Source organism: Epinephelus lanceolatus, chromosome 21, assembly GCF_041903045.1.
Source record: "Epinephelus lanceolatus isolate andai-2023 chromosome 21, ASM4190304v1, whole genome shotgun sequence".
NCBI classification, from domain to species: domain Eukaryota; kingdom Metazoa; phylum Chordata; class Actinopteri; order Perciformes; family Serranidae; genus Epinephelus; species Epinephelus lanceolatus.
In genome coordinates, this window is record NC_135754.1 from 19,041,684 (window position 1) to 19,065,117 (window position 23,434).

Here is a 23,434-nt window from a genome sequence, read left to right on the forward strand (position 1 = left end):
CGTTTTGAAGTTGAGGAATATTTAAAAACACATGAATTCCATATAATCAAATGTAGATTATTATATGTTTTCGAGTGATTGCAATGATTGGTTTATTACGTTTTTGAGCTAAAGAAATACAACTACACTTGGTTCATGGATCCCAGTTCACCATTTTAATGTGTGTGTATCCCCCTGCTGACCAGCAACTAAGTACATTTACTCAAGTACTGTACTTCAGTACAAATTTCAGGTACTTTTAGTTTAATCTCATGTTGCTTTCTACTTCTACTCCACTGCACTTCAGAAATGAATATTGTATTTTTTACTACCCTACATTTACTTGATAACTTTAGTCATTAGTTACTTTACAAATGAAGATTTTTGCACACAAACCATATCAAATATATAAGTGCAGCTGATATGATTAGTTGACAGACTAGAGAATGCGCCAGAGTTTTTGCACATGGCACAACACCTACCCTTATATACTGTTTAGGGGGCATTACCCATGCCAATAGGTGACATGATGAAATGGGATTCATCATTAAGCACACCAAGGTTAAGAGCAGAGTTGGATAGTTAAGATGTCTTTTATTTTTTCTCTTAACAGAAAATTAAGAAAAATTTAAGAGAACGTTGCTGCATGAGGCTTTAGTTAAATATCTTTTACCTGTGGTGTTTGCCTCTGTGCTCCTCGGACACATCTGCTGCATCACTGTTGCTCACACTACTGTCAGAGCAGAGGCTGCAGCTGCAGAGCCTGAAGACTAGGTGGCAGTGTTGACTTTATGAGCTGCACGTAAACATTTCAGATCCAAAGAGGCCACTCAGAGAAAAATAAGATAGAAATTCAAGGATGCAGGCAATAAATCAATATGAATATTTTATGAAAAACAATCATGCACACTTTAAGTTCCAAAAGACAAACACCCAAAGCAAGTCAAACACAATATATATTTACATATGAACACCACTGGCATTATCAGCATGCCTCTTTAACCACATGAGATCAAATCTGCAGCGTGGTTAACAGGATCCACAGTAACGCAGCAGCACTGTGCTCTATACACCATTCATGTTTATAATTTAGATACTAAACAAAGGCTGATGATTTTATTCACTGGGTGTTACAGTGTGACCATGCACAGCTCCCCATAAACCAATCTGCTCTGAGACCTTCCTGTTAATTACATCACTCTCCTCCTCTGTACAAATCAGGGATTGTGGAGCAAATTTAGGTCAACATCAACGTGTCACCAACAAGACACTGACACTGTGATATCAGAGCCGACACATTAAACAACTCAACGATATTTAAAAAAAACTGTTACCCTTGAATTAAATAAAACAATCTCTCAGTTAATCAGAGCAACACACCTCAGGAGAATTGGGAGCAACACAATGATGAACATCCTGCAGCAGAGCCTGGCACATATTTGTCTTTTTAGTTTGCTCCATCGACACCAAACATGCAAATCACTGACACGAGCCATCAACATGGAAGAACCAACTGTCTTATCAGGGTGTGCTGTCTGCAGGCAATCCAATGGCAATCGGATCAATAGATACAAAGTGTCTGACAGTATCAAGACCGCGTGAAGGTCTCTGGAAGCATTAGAAAAAACATTATTGCAAGGGAGAGGTATGTGCGCTGTGAGATGGATGGTCATAACGGTGGAGTTTTAATGTCAGTGGTCAATGAAAATAACATGCAGACTGTAATGAGAGCGAGTAAACCTGACATGAGAGTCGAACAGCAGAATAATTCAGCCTCTCCCTCGTTATATTTTCCTGCACGATTTCAATTTTGCTTGTTGATTGAGATCTGACCAGTTTGAAGCATTGCAGAGGAGCAATTAGTCTGACATTAAATCCACAAAAGGGACATGGATCCCTATGAATATGATTATGAAAATTCTCAGGCTGTACAGTTTTGCGTTAGGAAGGGTCTTCATATTTGCATCAGGTCTATTTAGATCCAAGATGAGAGTATTGATATCTGAGTGTGACCCCCCTTGGGTGTGAATTATGATCTCATTCATGACACAAAGTAAGTAGGATATGAATCCTTCATAGTCATGCAGACAATCCTCAGGGCATGCGATGAAACGTCTCTCGTCAGACAGCCTCTCCAGTGTCAGTACAGAGGAAGAGGACCAGTTCATTCCTGCAGTGTGGATCCCGGCAGCTCGTTGGTCAGTGTGTGCCAGCGCTCTACCTTCTTGCCCTTGTTCTTCAGACAGTCTATCCAGTGCTGCAGCGTTTCTCCCTGTGAGTGGCACCCTAAGGACACACCGCCTAACCAGCACAGAGACAAATAAGAAAGTCATTGTGACTCACGATTAAACTTATTGAATTAAAGTCAAAAATGTATGCAACAGTAGTAATGAGGAACTGAAAATGTGTCACACACTCTGCAAGTTTGGCATTTTGTCTGGTACAATGTTTGATTTATTGTAAGAAGGCGTAATTAGTTGTAGCTTCAGCCTACACCTTTTCAGTGTATGAAAAATCTTCTCCACTGTGTTATTGGGTTATTTTGTTTTCTACTGCACTGTTTTATTAGCAGTTATTGTATAGTTTGTTTTGTTTATGTAATTACTTACAGACAAAAATACAATTCAATTTCAAAAGAAACCCAGACCAAGGAGCCAAAAACGTTATTTTACATTATTTATATTATTGTAAAACTTCATTAGTAGCCCAGGCTATTAAACTTAACAGGTGTCTATTTGGGGAGAGGCATTTAATTCCTTTTCATGAAACTGTTGCTTAGCAAAGATGGGAAATACTATCAAATTGTTTATTTGAACCAGTATAACCAGTGTAATATTACTTGTATAGAAATTAGGCTTCAAATTACATACCAGTTACAAATCATTCACTGGATCTAGCTCCGACAGACAGCACATCAGAGAGAGTGTTATGACACTTGTTATGGCACCCGAGGATTATGGCATCGGGCATCATGATACAACACCATTTTATCCTGTTAAAACAATATCCATAGCTATTTTTAAATGAAAAACTCTTTTGATTCTTTTTTTTTGGTGGAGCCTTAGGGACCAAAGGAATATGAATAACTTACTGGGGTAATTTAGGAACGGACACATATTCTGACTTTATGACAACTACAGAGGAAGTGAGTCATGCTGGTAAATTTGAATGAATTACGGTCTTCTCTGGTGCTCATGGTTTCAGTAAAATGAACCAACTATTGAATTGTAAAGAATCTAACCAAGCTAATAATGTATAGCATCTCCATACTGACAAAAGTTTAAACATTTATATTTGTCTGAGTGACCCAATCAGTTAAACTAATGTTAGCCCCAGCAAGTAGCCAACAACCTGGTTTCATAAATCCAAAGGTGTTGAAACAGGCATTTATTTGTCAAAATATGTAGCTACACCAGGCTAGTAAAAGGGACTGCGCGTTTTATTTAAGTTTTATGGTATTTTCCGTTTATAGCAACAGGAAAAACCTGCTTTAAAATATGATTAAATTAGTATTATATCCATAATACTAATAGTAGCCTATACCATAAAAGTGTTCATGATTTTAACTACAGGGTACTACGGGGCCCAAAAGTCCTGAAAGGTGATTATTTTTTATATTGTGTGCACAAGTTGATTATTATATGGGAACAAGTTAATGATGTTGTGGGAACAAGTAATTTATATTGTGGGAACTAGTTAATTGTCTTGTGAGAACAAGTTAGTTATGTTGTGGGAACACATTATTAATCTTGTGGGAACAAGATTAATTACCTTGGGACATGTTATGTATCTTGTGGCAACTAGTTTATTGTCTTGTGGGAACAAGTTATTGATGTTGTGGGAACAAGTTAATTGTCTTGTGGGAAGACATTATATATCTTGTGGAAACTAGTTAATTTTCATGTGGAACATGTTATCAATCTTGTAGGACGAAGGTAAATTTGTTGTGGAAACTAGTTAATTGTCTTGTTGGAACAAGTGAGTTATCTTGTGGGAACACATTATTAATCTTGTGGGAACACACTAATTATGTTGTGGGAACACATTATTAATCTTGTGGGAGCAAAATTAATGACCTTGGGAGATGTTATGTATCTTGTGGCAACTAGTTTATTGTCTTGTGGGAACAAGTTATTAATCTTGTGGGAACAAGTTAATTGTCTTGTTGGAACAAGTGAGTTATCTTGTGGGAACACATTATTAATCTTGTGGGAACACACTAAGTATGTTGTGGGAACAAGTTAATTGTTGTGTGGGAAGACATTATGTATCTGTGGAAACTAGTTAATTTTCGTGTGGGAACATGTTATCAATCTTGTAGGACGAAGGTAAATTTGTTGTGGAAACTAGTTAATTGTCTTGTTGGAACAAGTGAGTTATCTTGTGGGAACACATTATCAATCTTGTGGGAACACACTAAGTATGTTGTGGGAACAAGTTAATTGTCCTGTGGGAGGACATTATGTATCTTGTGGAAACTAGTTAATTTTCGTGTGGGAACATGTTATTAATCTTGTAGGAAGAAGGTAAATTTGTTGTGGAAACTAGTTAATTGTCTTGTTGGAGCAAGTGAGTTATCTTCTGGTAACACATTATTAATTTTGTGGAAACACACTAATTATGTTGTGGGAACATGCTAATTGTCTTGTGGGAACAAGTTATTTACCTTGTGCGCACAAGATAATTAAGGTAAGTATCGTGTGCACACAAGATAAATGTACCAAATTAAATACAAAAAAAGATTCACTTGGTTTTCTTTGATAGTAACTGTGCCTAATGATATAATAGCACCATCAAACAGAACCTAACAGGTTTAATGGAACGTGTCAGTGTCTGATCTGCATTAAAATTCATCTTGAGTGACAGCAGGAATAAGTAGTTTCTTTCAAATTAGAGTGACTGAGTCACCTTAAAAAGATAATTACTGCATCTTTATAGTTTCAAAGAGGCAGACAAAGGACACTTATTTTGTTTAGAAATAAAATGAAGTCCGAAATTACTGAGAGACAGACACTGGTTGTTGGTCTTTGCACAGGATTTGCTGGAAATAAAAAAAAAATGAAGAAAAAAGCCCACCAGACTTTGACCTTTACCTACTGTAAGAAACAAAAATCACTTTAAAAGATCCCAGAAAAAGTGAAAGAATAAAATATTCAAAGAGACAAACAGGTGTAGATGTAATTACTTATTCCCTCTTGTAGAGCAAGTATAGCATGAAGCTCATTTTCAGGCGAAATGTCACTGACACCCTTTTGGCAGCTCAACCCTGCAAATTACACACAGTGCTGCACTCAGCAGCCGATAGAAGAGAACAGCCCAAAATATCTTTGGTAACATCTGCCATGGGTACAACATTATTGGACTGCTAATAAAGTAGCCAGGCAGGCAGCTCATCAGTGATCCGAAAAAACACCAGCAGGCAGGAAATTAATAGTTGTCTATGAATTCACCTATGAAGTCGTTGGACTTCCCCAGGTCGTAGTCCCACACCGTGACCTCCAGTGTCTTGGTGGCTAACTCTGAGAAGGTGATTTCATAGAAGAACTCCTGCAGGGTAAAAACAAAGAGCAGTAGAGGTGAGCGGATGAGAGCAAAGGTCAGAAGATCACATCTAACACAAGTTTCTCTTCCTTTATAAACCTCTACAATACTCACTAATGAGGCATCAGTTAATAATGTGCAAACTGTAATTGGCTGTTTTACAAAAAGGTTGCAGGAACTTTGCATGCTGTGCAGCGCCTCTGAGGGCTGTTTCTAAATGAGCTATCTCTTTACATTCAACCATTGCAGTTATGCACATACACAAACATGAACATCTACCTCATTAAACTCCGGGTTGAGAGTCTTTTTTATGACTGCTGTTTTGTGCTTGGACTTCTTTTGAACGTCTGGCTTGAGGTACCTGAGACAGAGGGATGTGATACCGTCATATATGAGTTTAATCATTATTATTCACAGCTCATAGTACTGCTGAAAGGAAGAGTAAAGCACTAATGGTGGCGGGCAAATACCTGTGATAACTGAGGTCAGACTCAGTTCACGCATACACCAGAAATCTTTATGTTCACTCAGGGATAAGTGTCAGTTATAGAGAGAGTCAATAGAACTTCCCTGACATGTCAGTTTCACTTAGTGATTTCTTCACTGATGGATGATCCAGAAAAAAGTATTTACTTAAAGGCAGGGTGGAAATAGCTAACTAACTAATAGCTAACTCTTTTCATTTCTTTTTTTTGTACTCGACAAAATAGAATAAAGAAAGTGCTTGTACTTTTTGAGTCAGTAAAAATCACTGATTTTATTTAATTTTTATTTTGAATATTTTTGCAGTCGTAGCTGGGCCAGGCTTCGCAATTTGTGAGCAATGTAACGGTGCAACTTGATATATAAATATATCTATTTCTATTAATATTTCATTACTATACAAAGATGTGCAGTTTGATTTTTAGGATGTCTGCAGTTCAGAATATGAACTAAAATATTACATTTTAAAAACGATTTTCACAAAATGTCATTTTCACAAATTCTATAAAAGAAAAAAAAACTTTATTTAAATTTTTATAAATTAAATGCAACTATGCACAAACTACTTAGCACTCTAAAATTTCGAAAGCCTTACGTACTTTTGGGATAAGTACATTTTAGCTGTCTGAACGGCTGACTCTTTTCTTGTTATTGCACTTGTTAAGCAAGAAAGGAATAAAAAAAATGTAATAAAATAAATACATTAAAATAAATAAAAAATAAATTAATTAAATGACACAAAAAACAATAAACTTGTATTATCCTGAATCAATCACTGGTTTGATGTGCTATCCGGCGGGTAACCTAGGTGACCCAAATCAGACACACCCTAACAGGTGCATGCTGGGTGTGGCTAACATGCTAAATGCTAACAAGCTCACGTGCTGGAAATTTCAGCGGTTACTTCACCGTTAACTGAAGTTTTACGTTCAGTGAGGTGAGTGCTGTTCTGACAAGTGTGTCTACTGGGACAGAGAGACTGAGTGGACTGGTTATACTGGGACAGAGAGGCTGAGTGGACTGGTTATACTGGGATACAAAGGCTGAGTGGACTGACAGGACCAGAGAAGTTGAACCTGGAGCAGACTGGGGACTTTTGGGATGCGCGAGACTCACAGACTCATGTTCAGGCAGGTGAGTAAACAAGTCCACACTCACTGTACAGGTGATTGAACAACAGGTGATTGTATTTCACTTTGTGCAGAAACGGTGCAGCCCGTTGTGAGTTAATATCCTGTGTGTGTTTGTGGCTGTAGCTGCTGTGGAGTTTGATGTCTGTGTTGGCTGCTTTGGTGATGCCAACTTTTAACCAGGAACAGCAATACATGTGAACTTTGTACTATTTACTTTTCTTATTAAAAAAATAAATAATAAAATGCCAATATTCAATCTAAGTTTAAGTAATAATTTTATATCTACATATTAAATCAAAATCTGAAATCTTAGTCTAAATGTTGAATTTTACATTTAAATGTAGCAATGTTTGCACACTAGCCAAATATTTAGTTTGAAGCTAGATTTAACGTCTAGATTTAATATTTAAGATTCATATTTACATTGAATATTTGGATTTACATTAAGATTTGAATAATATTTAGATTAAACACTGACATTGCATTTAATACATATACTTTAATACAAAGTAAATAAATATGACAAAGTTCACAAATATTGCTGTAAATCTGGTTAAAAAAGATTTTTAAAAAAATACACAATTTTATTTTTTTTATTTTTATTTTTTTTTCTAACTGTGGTGAAAATGAGGTTAAATGTGGGCTGGGAGGGTGGGTGGGGGGGGGGGGGGGGGGGGGGGGGTGTATTTTATTATGTATTTTATTTTGTACCCCCTGATCCTTTCCTGCTTGTGTTCTGTAATGTACAGCACTTTGTGATACATTTTATGTATGAAAAGTGCTCTATAAATAAAGTGATTGATTGATTGATTGATTGATTTACTGTGCAGATATGACAGTTGTAACCATCTTCTCATCTATATCTCAGCAGGAAAGCACACAAGTGTATTTCCCAAAATGACAAACTATTCCCATGTAGGTTTAATGTATTATTTGTGAAAAACAACCATATGTGAGCGAGAGCGCTGAACGCCAGAACAGCACAGATTGAATAAGCTCAGCATTCCTTCACGAGGTGTCATTAAATTCTGAGGATATTTTTAAGCCAGCTGGAAGGAGCATGGTGAAATCTCTATTCACATTTGCTTTCCACCCACCACCCACAGCTCGGAGAGCGTATGTTCCCACACGCTCTCAGACACAACAAAGCATCTGGGAAAAACGCTCCCGCCAAAGGGCAAAGATGCGAGCACGCATCCAAAGTGAAACAAGGTGCATGATGTATTACTGTGGACGTGTGAGGGATGTATGCGTAGGTTCGGTGGATTTATGGAAGGAGGGAGAGTTTAAGGCATGACGGGGAAAGAGAAAGGAGATTGGTGTGTGGTGAAGTGAAGCGAGGGTGGTGGCATGCTTGGATTTATGTGTGTGTGTGTGTATATGTGAGATGGGAGGTTGTTTAGTGTTTTACTCATTCCAGAAATAACCTGAAAGCCAGAGCCAACACTCAGGAGAACACCCAGTGAAGAAGAGGGGGGATTTTACACCTCATTTGTCCAGTTTGTGTCAGGGAGCATCATTCAACCCAGGGACCTCCCTGCCCTCTCTGTCACACACACACACATAAACACACAGTGACACACACAGTATTGCTTTTCTTTCATCAGTGAGTAATGAAACTCCAAAAGACCTTCATGACACCAACAATAGAACTCTCTCCTCTGTGATACAGTATGCCCATAACACTTGATCATGTCACTGCCTTTCAGTTTTGAAGGCTGTCAATTCGCACACACAGACACACACATACACGCACACACACTGTTACTATTATCTTGGTGAGTGAGTGATATATTACACAGTGGCTTCCACTTGTGTGAAAGCTGCCCTCATTTGTCACCATTACCCTGTGCGGGGTTAACTGGAGCCATCTATCACTCATGAGTGGCGACAAAAGTTGATTCATGAGGTCAGTGTGAGCCAACGGCCAGTTAAGACCAAACAAGGGTAATAAGGTGCAGAGGCAGCTCAGCGCTGGATAGGTCATGTGGAAATTGTTCTCAAATGTCAATCCGTCAGTCTAAGTGTTCATTATTTAATCACTCAGCTTACTCCGTTTGATTTAGCAAATACACAGTGGCATTCGGTTACACCTTTGGTGCCATCCTTACGTTTTAACGTAGGGGTCTGAGAAGCCGTTGACATCCATGGCTGCCAGGTGGGCGCAGCGTTTGACGCCCACGCACAGCCCGCCACGAGCCCTCTCCTTGGCCTCACCCTTCACATCGCCATCCATGGCTGGAGGGAGGTACTGCAAGCAGAGCAGCAAACGGCCTCTCTCCTCGAGACTTCTCTGCTGCTCAGTCTCCCACTGAAGACAGAAAGAGGGAGAAATATATATATATATATATATATATATATATATATATGTGATATGTGATATGTGATATACTGTGATATGAAATGTTTAAACCCTTTTATCTCTATTTCTGATATATATATATATATATATCAGAAATAGAGATAAAAGGGTTTAAACATTTCATATCACAGTTATGGTGACCCATATTTTGACAGTTATTATTATTATCACAGTATTTTAAAAATGTACTGATACACATGCTGAAATCATCTCAAGTTTTATGCTGAAAACCAAAAATAAGATTAGCAGCACTGTGCATTTTTTGTTTGCATTAACAGTAAAGATATTCAGTATCTGTCTTTAGAGGCAGCACAGCAGTGCAGTGGTTAGCATTGTGGCCTCACAGCAAGAGGGTTCTTGGTTTGAACCTGTGTACTCAGGCTTCCTCCCACAGTGCAAAGACATGCAGGTTAATTGGTGACTCTAAATTATCCATAGGTGTGAATGTGTGTGAATGATTGTCTGTCTCTATGTGTCAGCCCTGTGATAGTCTGGCGACCTGTCCAGGGTGTACCCCGCTTCTAGCCCAATGTCAGCTGGGATAGGCTTGAGCCCCCCAACAGGATAAGCGGTTACAGAAAATGATTGAATGAATGAAAATGAATAGCCTGTCTTTGAAATGCTTGATTGAATGTCTTTTACTGTAGATAAGGACAATGGACCAGTAGCATCACTAGGTTTTCCTGCTACACGCCCACTCTGTAAACAAGGGAATAGTAAAATAAAACTGCGTTGCATGCTGCACCTTTTCACCTGCGCCTGGGAGACTATTGTTGACTTTGATTGATGCTAGACAGTTATTCAAAGCGTGGTAATCCGACACGTTTTAATGGTAATTATCTGGGCCAGATGTAAGCCTGTAGGGGATAAGTGTTTGGTGGTGTGCATGTGTGTATCTGTCAGTCTGCAGCTAATCTCACAAACTACTGGGCCTATCAGCTTCATATTCTGTGTGCACATGTGTGACTGTATGCCCAGGGACCTGTTGTGGCTGCAGTGATTCACAGTTGTTGAAAACCTGTTTTATTGATTGTTTTGTACCATCACTGACTGCTGACTTGTCTTAACCAGCACATTCTTCCTTTTGAATATGTCTAAAATGAACATGAGATTCTCCATCCAGTTGCATATTTTAATATCGTACAATAAGCAAACGAACACGGTATGATAACTGTCAGTTTTCATATCCCAGTATGCCTTTACGGCTGCAACCCTAGGCACGATAAGAGATTAAATAATCCCTAGCTTTGTTATCTTCGCTGCCATCTTAGCTGAAAAGGAGCTAGGAAGGACAGTTCCTCCAGATGCAGCTGGTCCATGTTGCGGCTGCAGTGACTGCAACCCCATCTGCCCTAGAGCATCAAACAACACCCGCAGTGTTTCAGAGGTGGAGTGTTCGCCTGCCTGATTTTGTAGACTTGGGGATTTTGTTAAATTGGTCATTTTTCCTTGACTGTTGTGCTTCTATTAAAAGTAAGTTAGCAGGATATGCAGCTCACTTGTTTCTTTTTTTGGCAGTTTTAATTGTTTATTGTTATTAATGTTGACCTTGTTGTCCTGTATCCTGCAAACAAAGGTAATACTGTTATAAGTCTAGTTATGAATGACATGGATTAAGGATTTGTAGCTGTAATTTGTAATTTCACATGCAGGGCCTGTTAGCAGGACAGCTCGCTCTGCTCTGCAGCGTGCTGCAGCTCTGTCATAAATAGATGAGGCATGTATTTTTACCAGCTCCTGAACTCTTTCGAAACATGCTGTGGTGGGTCTGCTGGAGTTACATGAATTGTCTGCTTGGGCGGCCATGTAGCAGCCAGAACACGGCCACCTGGCGGAGATCTGCACTCTGAGTGTACTCTCACAGTTCATATTTGAGACAGTAACACATTATTAACTGCCAGGATTTTACTGGTTTATCGTGAGACTGGTAACTATCTCATCCCTAATCAGACAAAAAACAGTGTGTGAGCTGCATTTGTAGCTGCTAGATTAATGACTTGAGGTTCAGAGTTAAAAGGAGGCCTCATATATTGAACATAATGAGTCCTGTGCCATGACCCGCTGTATTCAAGTTGTTCTTTAGAGCTGTAATCGATATTCTTATATCACCACTGGGTGAAATGACTGTAATGTAAAAGGGGTCGCTTGGGGTAATGAGCTGTCAGAGAATTATCACCTGACTTTGCAGTTTCCCTCAGCTCGTCAGAGTTTTATAGTGACTTACAGCCCACACCTTTACAGATGTGGTTCAGTTTCACTGTTCCCATCAGAGTCGTCTTGCAGCTTGTCGCTGTCCCACTACAAAAAAAACTCCTGTCTCTTCCCAATCTCAGAAGAATGTCCCCTGTTCCCACATTCGTTCATATTGGAGCTGCATGTTTATATACAAAAAAATGACCTATTGTTATTATGATTACCATCCAGCCCACTCCCGTTAAATTTTTCCCTGTCCCGTCCTAGTTATGTGAGGAATAGTCAAACTGGCTCCCATTGGCGGGAATCCCACAGAAATCCCTTGACCCACAGGGTTCTCCCTACTAAAGAGTCAGATATTTCCCTCGGGAGTTGGTCAAGAGCGAAACCCAGCTAAAGGAGGCCAAGTCAAACACAACTTCAAATGAATGCAAATGCTCTGTGTTTGTTATATGTGTAAATAAACCACAGCTGTTTGAACACATGCTCGAAATATCAACTTAATAAGGTGACAACATGTCAGCCGTGTGTTTACCAAGGCCAACAAATCAAATGATGCAGGTTGAAAGCTGCAGTGACAACAAACCACCGCTGTACAGTGCAGATCTTCCTGCATCAGCATGGCAGAAATCAAAGCAAGCTTATGTAACCTTCGCTGAACAGCGGCCACTATTGCTACAGGTGACAGGATAAATGCTAGACCACAGTGTAACAGTAGTGGAGGTCTGTGGGGGCCTGGAACATGATTCCTGCTGTTACCCACCGTTTCTACCACGCTCAGTCAGACTGAATCCATCTGTTACTGCCAAATTCTATACCCAAAGCAAATTACAGACTCAAGGTTATATTTTGTTTGTTTGTTAAGGCTGTAGCTGCAAAACCCCTGAGTGCACTGAACTGAGCATGCTCTTAGAATCTTAAGGTGCTATCTAGAACCATACAGGGTTCCTTTACTCTGTTGGTGGTGCAGTGGTTGGGAACTGAAACCCAGTTCCAAATTAGAAGAAAATATAAAATGCAGATACCAACCATGGCAGACCAAGTAAAATGAATTGATTAAGGGGACTCCAGATACATCTACATTTAAAAATATCATTTGAAACATAGGTAAACAATATATAATTAAGGATGAGGATCTTTCAGCACCCATGAGTTCAATAATCATTGAAGATATCTTTCTTCTGAAAAGGGTTCTTTGGGTGAAAAGGGTTTTTAATGGAACCTCTTAGTCTTACAGGTGAACCCTTGAAGAACCGTTCCTTTAACAAGACTAGTATATGGCAGTATGAAACGCTAGAGGGCTTTTAATTTGTAACAGAAGTGGCCGGCAGTCACCCAGTCATTAATCTCTCAAGACAGATTCTGCAAAAAGAATCTGAAGAAGAAGAATCTGTCGGCAGCCCTGTGTGAAAGATGACTGGGGGGGGGGGGCAGGGCTTTGAGTCTGAATGCTGCGCTTTAGCCAATCACAATGGAGGGGGCGTGGCCGAGACGTGCAGGTGTCCTCAGGAAATGTGTACCTACAGAAACAGCAAGCTCCGCGTCCATAGCGACCGCTCCACCCAAAACACCGTCTTGTCAACGTGAAAAAAAATATTTTTTCCAGCGGATGTCTGAGTTACAACATGATTGAGCTAACTGGAGTAGTTTCATGTATCCGACAACGGGAGGCTTTTAACAGATGACGTCCTGATGTTAGCTTTGCTAAGACATAGTGATTTCCCATAACTGAATAAATACCACACATAGCAACACAAAACTGCTTTGCTAGCTCAACCATGTTGTAACTAATATATCTGCTGGAAAAGAATATTTTATTCACGGACCGTTTAATGAGTTATTACCTTCTTTTTACACAGTCTACGGTTATTACAGACACCGCTAACATTAACAGCTAACGGTTAGCCCAGCTAATCTACGATAACCATCTTTATTACAAAACGTGCACACAGAAATAGTAACGTTTGTTCAATCATTGTGTTTATAGACTTAACAAACATCAGATTAGTCTACACGGTGATATAGTGACGTGAAAAATGAGATATATAGCTAAACTCTGCTGGTTTTCTACCCGAAGTATTTGTAAACAACACGGCGATTCCCTGGGGGCACCGCCGGAAGTGAAGGGCGTGAGGCCCCTGCACTTCCGTTAGTCGAAAAACTCCGGGCTATGCCTCCAGAGGTAAAGGAAGAAAAACTTTTTTTTTTTTTTTTTTTTTTTTTTTTTTTCTTACCGATGGATTTCCAGATTGCCCAGTCACAGACTTTTGTTCACCTTGACTTTTTCTTATGATGTGCTCACACCAAACGTGATGCCAATTTGAATGCTGGAATGTTTTGTATTGATCTGCTTCATATGCGCAAAGAACTTGCGTCATATGCGTGTGAAATAGTTGAATTGATGAATGAATTTCCGCTGGTACGTCTTCTGTGTCAAACATCCCCGGAGGTTCTCAAGGCTGATTGGCTTTCGCAGCGTGAATTGGTCACTGAAGTTCAGATTTTTCAACTCTGATGTGAAGTCGCGCTACTTGCTTAATTCACACCGCTTAATTCGCGTATTTCATGTCATTCGTGTCACATCCATCGCAACACCTGGCGGGAATTTGTGTCTAATGGCATCTTTAGGTTGGAGGAATACAGTAATACAAGACTGTCAACCTGTCAGCGCCTATTTCAAAAGAGCAATGGCCAACACTCATATCATCAGTCACTCTGACCAGTGGTGTAACTTCATCACTCAGTCACTCACGGGCAGACTTTTGCGTTTATAGACCCTTTACTGTTGGTAAACAGTATGATGTTTTTTGGTGGGCGGGGCTTAGCTGGAGGCAAAACACTTCAGCCAGGGCTAGCTAGCAAGTTGTATTGGATTGTCTTAGACAATGAAGGAAGATGATGCGAGTGGTGCATTCAGAAATATTCTACACTCATTTTGAGTGTTTGAGCAAACTCTGGCACAAACTGGACCATTCGTAAATTCGTAACACTGTCTGAATGTACCGTTCGATTATCCAGAGCACTGCACTCTTTGAGTAGCAGAGCACACTCTGGGCACTCTGTCTGGGGAGACGGCGCAGCAGAGCGTCAAGTGGAGTGACTTTGTGATTAACTTAACCGTTCATTAATTCATATAGAAGTATAACACTCTGTTTCTTCGACCAACAGGTCTCTCATTTTAGTGTCAGACTGAATTTACGAACGCACCATGTCAGGTCACTCACTCTCCAGGACCGCGAGTGTTACTTGAAAAAGTAAACTCTGACCAACGTGACCAGACTGGCCGACCCATATGCTCTCACTCAGTGGATGGATGATGTCACAGGAAGCTTTGTGGTTGATTACTATGCCAAGCTTACAAAGGAGGACGATACTTCAGTTCGTCTTGCTATTGAAACCAACATTAGCTAATGCGCTAAAAAGCAATATTCCTTTTAATACCTCCCGTATTTCTGATTAGGTGGACATGATAACCCTTCATACACATAACATTTTTCATCCCTACAACAGTAAATCATTTTCCCTAACCTGATATGGTGTGCGCTGCATTTTTGATGATCACCTCCATCCAGTCCTTTTCGTCTCATTTAAACCTAGTTGACTTGCTTTTGTTGACGGGCAGTGGCAGCTGGTATGCAATAAAGTTTTGATCCATGACTCCTTCTATTCTGGCTCCCAATAACACAACAAGACGACATTTTAAGACTCATGTAGCCTACAGCCCTGTAATGGCGGGTGGTGTTTTGCCTCCTGCTAATAAAATGATGTCATTGTGACGTTGGCCCTGAAAGGGTCTATAGGCCTGGCCTCAGAAGCAAATGGTTCTGGGTAGAAACTCAGCCTTTCAGGAAGAACCCTTTTGCAATCCTTGTTTCTAAGAGCGCAGGGCGAGTTTTATCATGTATGACTTCAACTTTTTATTTGTGAGACGAGAAATGCGTTGTTTCTTTTGTCAAAAGTTGCACAGCTTTAAAATGTACTGTGTCCATTGCTTTGATGTAGTTCATTGCTCTTCTTTTTCTCAGAAGCAAACACACCTAAAGAGCTCAGTGACTTTGATCTAACATTTGAGTTTATCTCTCCCAGCTGAGAGACAAACTCAACCATCACTATCACTGAGAACAAGTAATAAACAGGAGTGCAGTCGCTCCGATGGCAAAGACCTGTCTCGGACGGACTGAAGCACCGGCCTTAAAGACATACTAGTCCACTTTGTCGCTCCTGGCTGGAGTATTTTCCACGGACAACATCAAACTGTTTGACAACAAGCGTAACAACAGAGTAGATGTAAAGTGACAGATGAAAGAAAGTGAGGAAGCAATAACAGAGGGTGAAGACGATGTTTTCACAGCACCGTGACTCACCCTCACGGCCAACAGCACCAATACATGTATGTTATTTATAGGAAAGATGAGCTATTTGTCATCACTCCAGGTGCATCTTTTTCAAGTCATCTCTTATGTTTCACCACAGAAAGTGGAAAAAAGGCTCTGTTTTATTGCCTGTAATGTAATTTTCATGTAAAATGGGTTCCATCTCTAAATGCCTCTCCTCTCTTTTATCTCTCTCCATCTCTCATTAAGTCTTATCTTCAGGCGAGAGGTGGACACAGCCAGGACGATCAATATGCCACACGCCCCACACTTCCCCATGCTCCTCCCTCCCTTTCTCTAATTGTCTCAACAGCTTGCCCCCTTCCTTTTTAACCTAGATCTCTCTTTCCTATTTTTTTTTTTCCTCTGGTCGCCATGTCTCTATTTTTCCCCAGGATTCATCATTACTGCCAACAGCCAGTTCGCCATCTGCCGTGACTGAGCAGGAGACTCGCAATTAGTGGGGATAATTTGCACCAGGTATCTGGTAATAGAACAGCTCAGACCTTCACAGATCGATAGAGAGCAACTCATTAGGGAGGTGAAAATAAACAGGCATCAGTGTGGAGCCAGCCACACACAGCTACAAACACGCACGGTGACAGACGAATGGGAAAGAGATGAATTTGTGGGTGGGTTTGCAAGGCGAGAGAACTGGCAGGATGATCACATTCAACAACCTTGAATGTGGTGAGAAACAGAGGCAGCTGTTTTTTCTCCAGTAATCCTAATGAAGTAAAGGACTGTCCCGGCCCTTTGGTTTGACCCCTTCTTTAATTTACCCAACATGTGATGAGAGGCTCTGAAATCATCTGTGTTTGAAAGCAACTGAGACATTAAGAACTTCTAACAGTTCCTAGATTGGCTTGTTAAAGGGCCAGACGAGTGTGTCTGCAAGTTTCCCTTCCTTTAATAGGAATCATTTTTGTAACGTGAAAGAAAAATACAGCATTCCTCCTTTTTACAAATTAAAGGTTGAATTAACAGGCAATAAAAGCCAGCCTTCACTCAGTTCAGGGTACTCTGGGTTTTGCTGCCACAGTCGTATTCCCCCTGGTATGACCAGTAGCCTACAGTGGCTAATGTTAAGGAAATTCAATATATTTGACAGCCGGTCAATTGCCCTCGTCACCCTCCAGCCAAAATGCATTCTTTCACTCAGCAGGTGATTTGTTATTTTTAACAAAAGGGACAGACTCCCACCCTCCATCTAATGTCCGACTTGCACTATGATTCAGTGATTCATTTCCGTATAATATATTCTATTTTCTGTACCCTCGGTTTGGATTTGAGTGGGTATGTTTGCTGAAAAGACGCTTTGTGCTCTGTCTTGTAACGACGCCTCACAATGCTGCTTTAAATAATCGCCACGGTCTAGGAACATATGATGAGACATCCTGGTTTTGAACTGCTCACTGGAAGAATGAGCATGAACATACAAGTCTGTTCATTCCTGATTAAGAGCTGTGTTTGCCGTCTGCTTGTCTCTTTGTAGAACACGCCATGTGAAAATACTTCCCTGTGACTCATTTATGTCTAAGACATTTATGTCTCGTGCCTCGTCTCTCCTGTGTGTGTACCCCATCCACCTGAGTCACAATGCTTATCGTAATGCACAGATGTGATTGACTGAATAGCATAACTTGAGGTGATTTAATGTAGGTATTGGTCTGTGAGTGTCCTTGTTGCTACACCAGTGATACAGTGCTGTGCTGGTTAGAGCACAAACAGCCCATCAAAATTCAATAATTGTCACTGATTTATCGGTTATAGGACCGTGGCCGCATAGGACGGTGTCTGGGTCTGGACCCAGGGGATGCAGAAGGATGGTAGGGTAACAAGGGGGATGCATTTTGGTTATTTTTGTAACAAGGGGGATGGTGTCCCCTCTCAAATTGCCTACTGCCAGCACATTGTAGGTTAGTGCTGGGCGAGAAAATCAAGTATCACAATGTTTTTGACCAAATACCTTGATATCAATATTACGACGACATTGTAGGGTTGACTATTGGTGCTTTAATGAAGTATTTACACAATGAGATATCTGATAAACAATCATCAGTAATGTAGATATAATGACTAAGTGGATAAAGGCAAATAATAGGACAGAAAATTACTGCTTCACTGTAATTCAGCCTTGAAAACCAGATATTACGATATCCAAAATCTAAGACGATACCTAGGCACATATCACAAAATTGATATAATATCAATATCTTGCCCAGCCCTACTTTAGATGGATACTGCTGTCTACGAGACAATGCTGCTGACATACTGAGTCAGTTCACAACTTTATGACTCATCTCTACTTGTGTTACTGTTTCATTATTACTTCTTGTCAGCAGAAGTCACAGTACTCTCACTTTAACGTAAACTGTAGTTTTAGATATTTGCATGTGTTCCCATTTTCGTAACAAGCAACTGTTTTCATCCTTTTCCATGTGAAACAAAAATCCAACTCAATTATTCAGTCTAACGACATATTGATTTGAAATGTACGGCACCTAATTAGTTCACAACAATGAACAATGCTGGCTTAATGGATTACATGACTCAAGTGAGGCTGCTAATTGATTTTCATGCCTTAACAGAGATTAATGTGAACAAATAGGTGTCTGGAAGAGCAGAAACATACAAATGGTAGCTGTGATGTCAAGTAGAACAATTTGTGGTGTATACTTAACTTTAATGTCAGTTATGTTTACCTGCCAGTCTTGGTGAGTGAATGTGATTACTTTCATCTTCAGTTAACCTGCGAAGTATTTGTTTGGATTATGTGATTTGCTGTTTAGTTTGTAACAGAGCTAAGCAGCAAAACTTCAAGCTAGAACCAGTGAATGTTTGGTATTTCGGTCCCATTTTACTGATTATCAGTTATTAAAACTGTTATTTATAATCTTTACTTATTATTATCTCTGTCAGGTATAAGCCTGGAGGGTATGATGCGTTTGGTCTTGTGTGTGTGTATGTGAGTGTGTGTAACCATCTGTCTGCAGCTAATCTCCCAAACTACCGGACCCATCAGCCTAATATTTTGTGTGCACATTTATGCTCAGTGACCTCTTGTGGTTGCAGTGATTTATAATCTTTAAAAAAAAAAACTATTATATTGACTGTTTTTTCATCATTGACTGCTGACTCCTCACTCTTCTTAACCAGCTTGTAGGGACCACAAGTTTTCCAGAAATTGCTTCGACTACAAACAGCAAACTTTTTAGTCTTTCCAGGCCACATTTTTGTCTTCATCGTGGCTCAAAAACTGACATCCATAGAAAAGTTCAGTCTTTTTTTTAACTGGAGCATCTAAGGATTAATTTCATATCCAATATGTTGTGATCCACTAAAGTTTGCTGCGTTACGAGATGAATTAGTCCATGTTTTTGTTATCTTAGCTGTTATCTTGACTGTAAACGAGCCGGGTGGGACAATCCCACTGGACTACTTCTTTTAGCACTTGTTAGATATAAACTAGTCCTGGCAAAAGTTGTCCAAAAGTTTGGCCTGCAGACAGACTTTAAATGGCCCTTGACTTGTCTTCCAAAATATACTATATGATTAACACGATATTGGTTAATCAAGCAAGATCACTTTGCATTTTTTCATTCACCTCACGACAGCAGGACAATCGCACAGTTTGTAGACATGCACCAAGTAGGAACTACGCCAGTGGAACTAATGTGTTTTCGTAGACAAATGGCAAACAAACAAAGGAGCAGTCACCTAACGCTAAATATTTCCTGTGAGGTAGTGGAAATGTCCACAGCAAAGGCGAGTAAAATCAAGGGGGACGGACGCCGCTTTCAGGAGCCGTGGAAAGTTGAATACTTCTTCACTTATAGATAAAACAGTTGCTCTTGTGTCATTTGTACGTGATTTTTTTTTTTCAATAAGTGATGAAGCAGCTGGCCCCTGGGTGTTTTCACATTATCTATTCTGGCCCCGGTTCGAAAAAGTTTGGACATGCCTGTAAAACTTTGTGCTCTGAGGCCATAAAATAAAAACTAAAAGCAACTGTGATATGCTGACGGGTTTATTCTCATACTTTAAAGATACTGTTTGCAGTCATATGACCCTTGTGGTCTCATACTGGGTGAACAGCAGGTGAACAAAACTCAGTGTATTCCTGTAAGACAGGATGAAAGATGGATTGTAAGGACAGACAGACAGATGGAGGGTCATGCTGACTGAAACAAGAGGAGTCGTGTTCACCTCTCTCAGGTAGCAGGAGATTCCTCTCAGGGCTGTGCTCATCGCAGTCGGAGAAGGCAGCTGGAGGCAAAAAGAAGAGACAGAGATAAATAATAAAGGAACATGACTGACAGAAACGCCGTACGAGCAGGTTATAGAAGCATAGGATGAACATAAAGCAATAGGCGCATCGAGCTGAGGGCGAAGCCACTTTGAAAAATTACAGGCCTGGTTTGCAGGATGACAGAAGGGCTTTAGCGTTTGATCGCAGAGTGGCCACCGGCCCCAGAGGGCCAATCTAATACCAACAGCCCTTTCCAACTCATGAAGAACAAAAACGCAGCGCCCTCCCGTCTCTTCTCACGCACATGCCCCCTGCTCGCCACCACTTTTATTTTTTAATCCATTTGTTTCTCATCTCTCTCACTTGCTCTCTCTATTGACGCTGCACCCCCCCCCCCCCACCTCCATCCTCTCGCTCTTTCTCCTCTGCCTTTATTCTCCCAATCTCTATGTACCCTTTTCCCACGCGTGACCCGTCTGACATTTAGCCTGCACAAAAAGCTGTTTGTGAGCTATAAGAATAGATGTCATACTCTGTGCTCTGTTTACCCAATACTTGTTATTCTCAGTAAGCCCAGCTGATGTTGGCTTAAACGCACAATATGTAATACTGCTAGGAGTCTCGATTAAAACACCAAGCAATGCTGTCATTGCAGTCAGTTTCTCCCAATTAGGATTCCTTCAGTGTTCAGGAGGGATTTTCTACAGGCCAAATTATCTGCAAAGGTCTCTTCTTCCCCAAAACAAACTGACCACGGGTCTCATTTATAAAACAATGCATAGGATCCTCACTAAAAATGTACGTATGTTCGCATGTGCCAAAAAATATTCGACAATTTCTACAATCAGGCTTCCGCCTTACATCTGCGTCCCCAATTTCCTGTCTCCATAACGTTCATAAGCATGGGACAAAGTTTCTCCCATCAAGTCTGTCTTTATACATCACAACTTCTGCGTGAGAAGTGGCGTACGCCTCTTTCAGGCCTTGTTTTGTGCGTACGCCATGTCTATAAATGAGACCCCAGGAGATTAAAACTGGTAAAAACACAGAATAAAGCAGTGTTTCTCTGACACTGTTCGGCATATGGCAGACAGGCTGCTAGCGTAGCACCTGCTAATGTTTGCCCGGCTTTTTTCTCTGATAACTTAAGATCCAGACGTTCTGGAGTTTTTTACCGGGAGCAGAATTATCTGCAAAGTCCTCCTAGTCTCAAAAAACGAATGGACACAGTGGTTTAAACTGGTAAAAACACTGAACAAAGTAGTTTCACAGTGAAAATCTGTGTTTCTCCAATGCTGTTTCTCTCCTATGAGCTGCTGTTAATGTTTGCTCAGTTTGTTTCTCTGAGAACTTAAGATCCAGATGTCTGATGACTCAAATCCTGTGGTTAAAAAATATAGCTAAAAACTGGGATGTAAAAAGTGTAACATAAAAATGTGGCCTAGAACTGGATAAAAAGTAAATTTATGACAGCCTCAGGCAGACAACCACAACCGTGCTACATGCACAAAGGAGATATGATGCCACTGACAAGCAACAGTGACCAAATGGCACAATCTGTGTCTGTGATCTAAAAGACAGATTTCTCTGGGTTTAACATTGTTGGAAATGAGATAATGTTGAGTACACCACCTCGCAAAATACATAACAATGCTGTGGTCGTTTTTAGATTTTTTAATGCGTAAAACTTACATATTTTGTCTTTGAAGCAAAATATACTATATGGTCAAAAGTATGTGGACAGCATTGTCCTTTGAGTAGATTTTGTTCTATTTTTCTTGGTTTGGTCTTTTAATTCCTTCAGTGAAGGGAAATCGTTATGCTACAAATCACAATGACAGTTAGTCAGCAGTGTGCTTTCGACCGTTCAGGGAAGGCCCTTTCCTTTTTCAACATGGTAACGTCCCTGTGAACAAAGTCAGAAGGGCACTTGGAAAGCGCAGACCTCCACCAAGGCTAATAAACCAATTTTCTATGATATGCAAATCTGTAACCTCGACCAGTCTGGATATATTTCTAGAATGATTAGGATTATGTCAAACTAGTGCTCCGTAAGGACTGCTCTCTGTATGAAGTTTAATTGGCTACATGTGTAGGCAGCCCCACGTGATTACTGGTACCTGTTAATGTGCACTGTGATATGGATTCTTGTATTTCTTCCCTGGGTTTTGACCTTTGAATCCTCCCACTTCATATAGTTCGAGTTGACTGATTTATCTGGCATCGTGACATGAAACGGTGGTTTCTCAGTTAAGATAAAAATACAACCAATGAGTGCCACAGGAGGACTTTACATTAGCCACAGGAACCAATGAGTAGCAATAAAAACAATGGCAACTGCTATAGACAAGATAGACAATACCATTGAGGCTTCTCTAAATTGATACATTGACATACTTCTCAATATCTCCTAAAATCGTAGTTTCTTTTACTTCTCTAAGCTCCGCTCTCAAAATTCTGGCAAAAGAAGTATGTTGGCATGGCTACACATCAGGGTTAACTTAAAATGACGTTAGATTCAGGCAGATACATTGGTGTCTAGTGATTGTCTAGAGAAAATTGATTCCCCCTCCCTCACAGAAATCGGTAAGAGTAGATGCAGTGTCAGAGTGAAGATGGAAACGGAGTGTAACGAGTTTACAATTCTGTCTGATATCAGGCAGTTTTATTTATACAATTGGCTGTTCTGTCACTATTAAACTTTAGTACTATACGATCTACTGGATTTAAAAATGTGTGGCATTTATCCACCAAGGCCAAATGTCCTAACTCACAACATTAATGAAAGTGAAAGTAATTACCCTATCCACCCCGTGATTCGCATCTGCTCCAAATTTCATAGGTTCCTCTTGGTCCATGCAACACCCTTCCACTAACTTTCATAAAAACTGGGCCAGTAGTTTTTCTGTTATCCTGCTGACAAACAAAACGAACCGAAAACATAACCTTCTTCTTGACAGAGGTATTTATTCTTCCAGTTTAGTGCGAAAGACCTTGACTGGACAGAGTCCTGACCTCGATATCATCCAACTCCTTTCAGATGAGTCTGAATAGTGACTGCGAGCCAGGCCTTAAGCTCCACAATAGTGGCTGACCTCGCTGTTGCTTTCTTTTGTGG

General features: G+C 40.2%; 1 protein-coding gene across 1 annotated transcript in view; it reads right to left on the minus strand.

The window, feature by feature from the left end:
- Positions 1–852: 852 nt before the first annotated feature.
- The window catches only part of LOC117247519 (double C2-like domain-containing protein alpha), a 43,730-nt gene continuing 21,148 nt past the window's right edge, over positions 853–23,434 (minus strand). Inside the window, exons 7-11 of the mRNA XM_078163366.1 lie at positions 20,274–20,333; positions 9,248–9,447; positions 5,800–5,881; positions 5,430–5,526; positions 853–2,280 (exon numbers count right to left, since the gene is read on the minus strand). Of these exons, the coding sequence (XP_078019492.1) occupies positions 2,144–2,280; positions 5,430–5,526; positions 5,800–5,881; positions 9,248–9,447; positions 20,274–20,333 (576 nt within the window). The 3' untranslated portion in view covers positions 853–2,143. The remainder of the gene's footprint in view (positions 2,281–5,429; positions 5,527–5,799; positions 5,882–9,247; positions 9,448–20,273; positions 20,334–23,434) is intronic.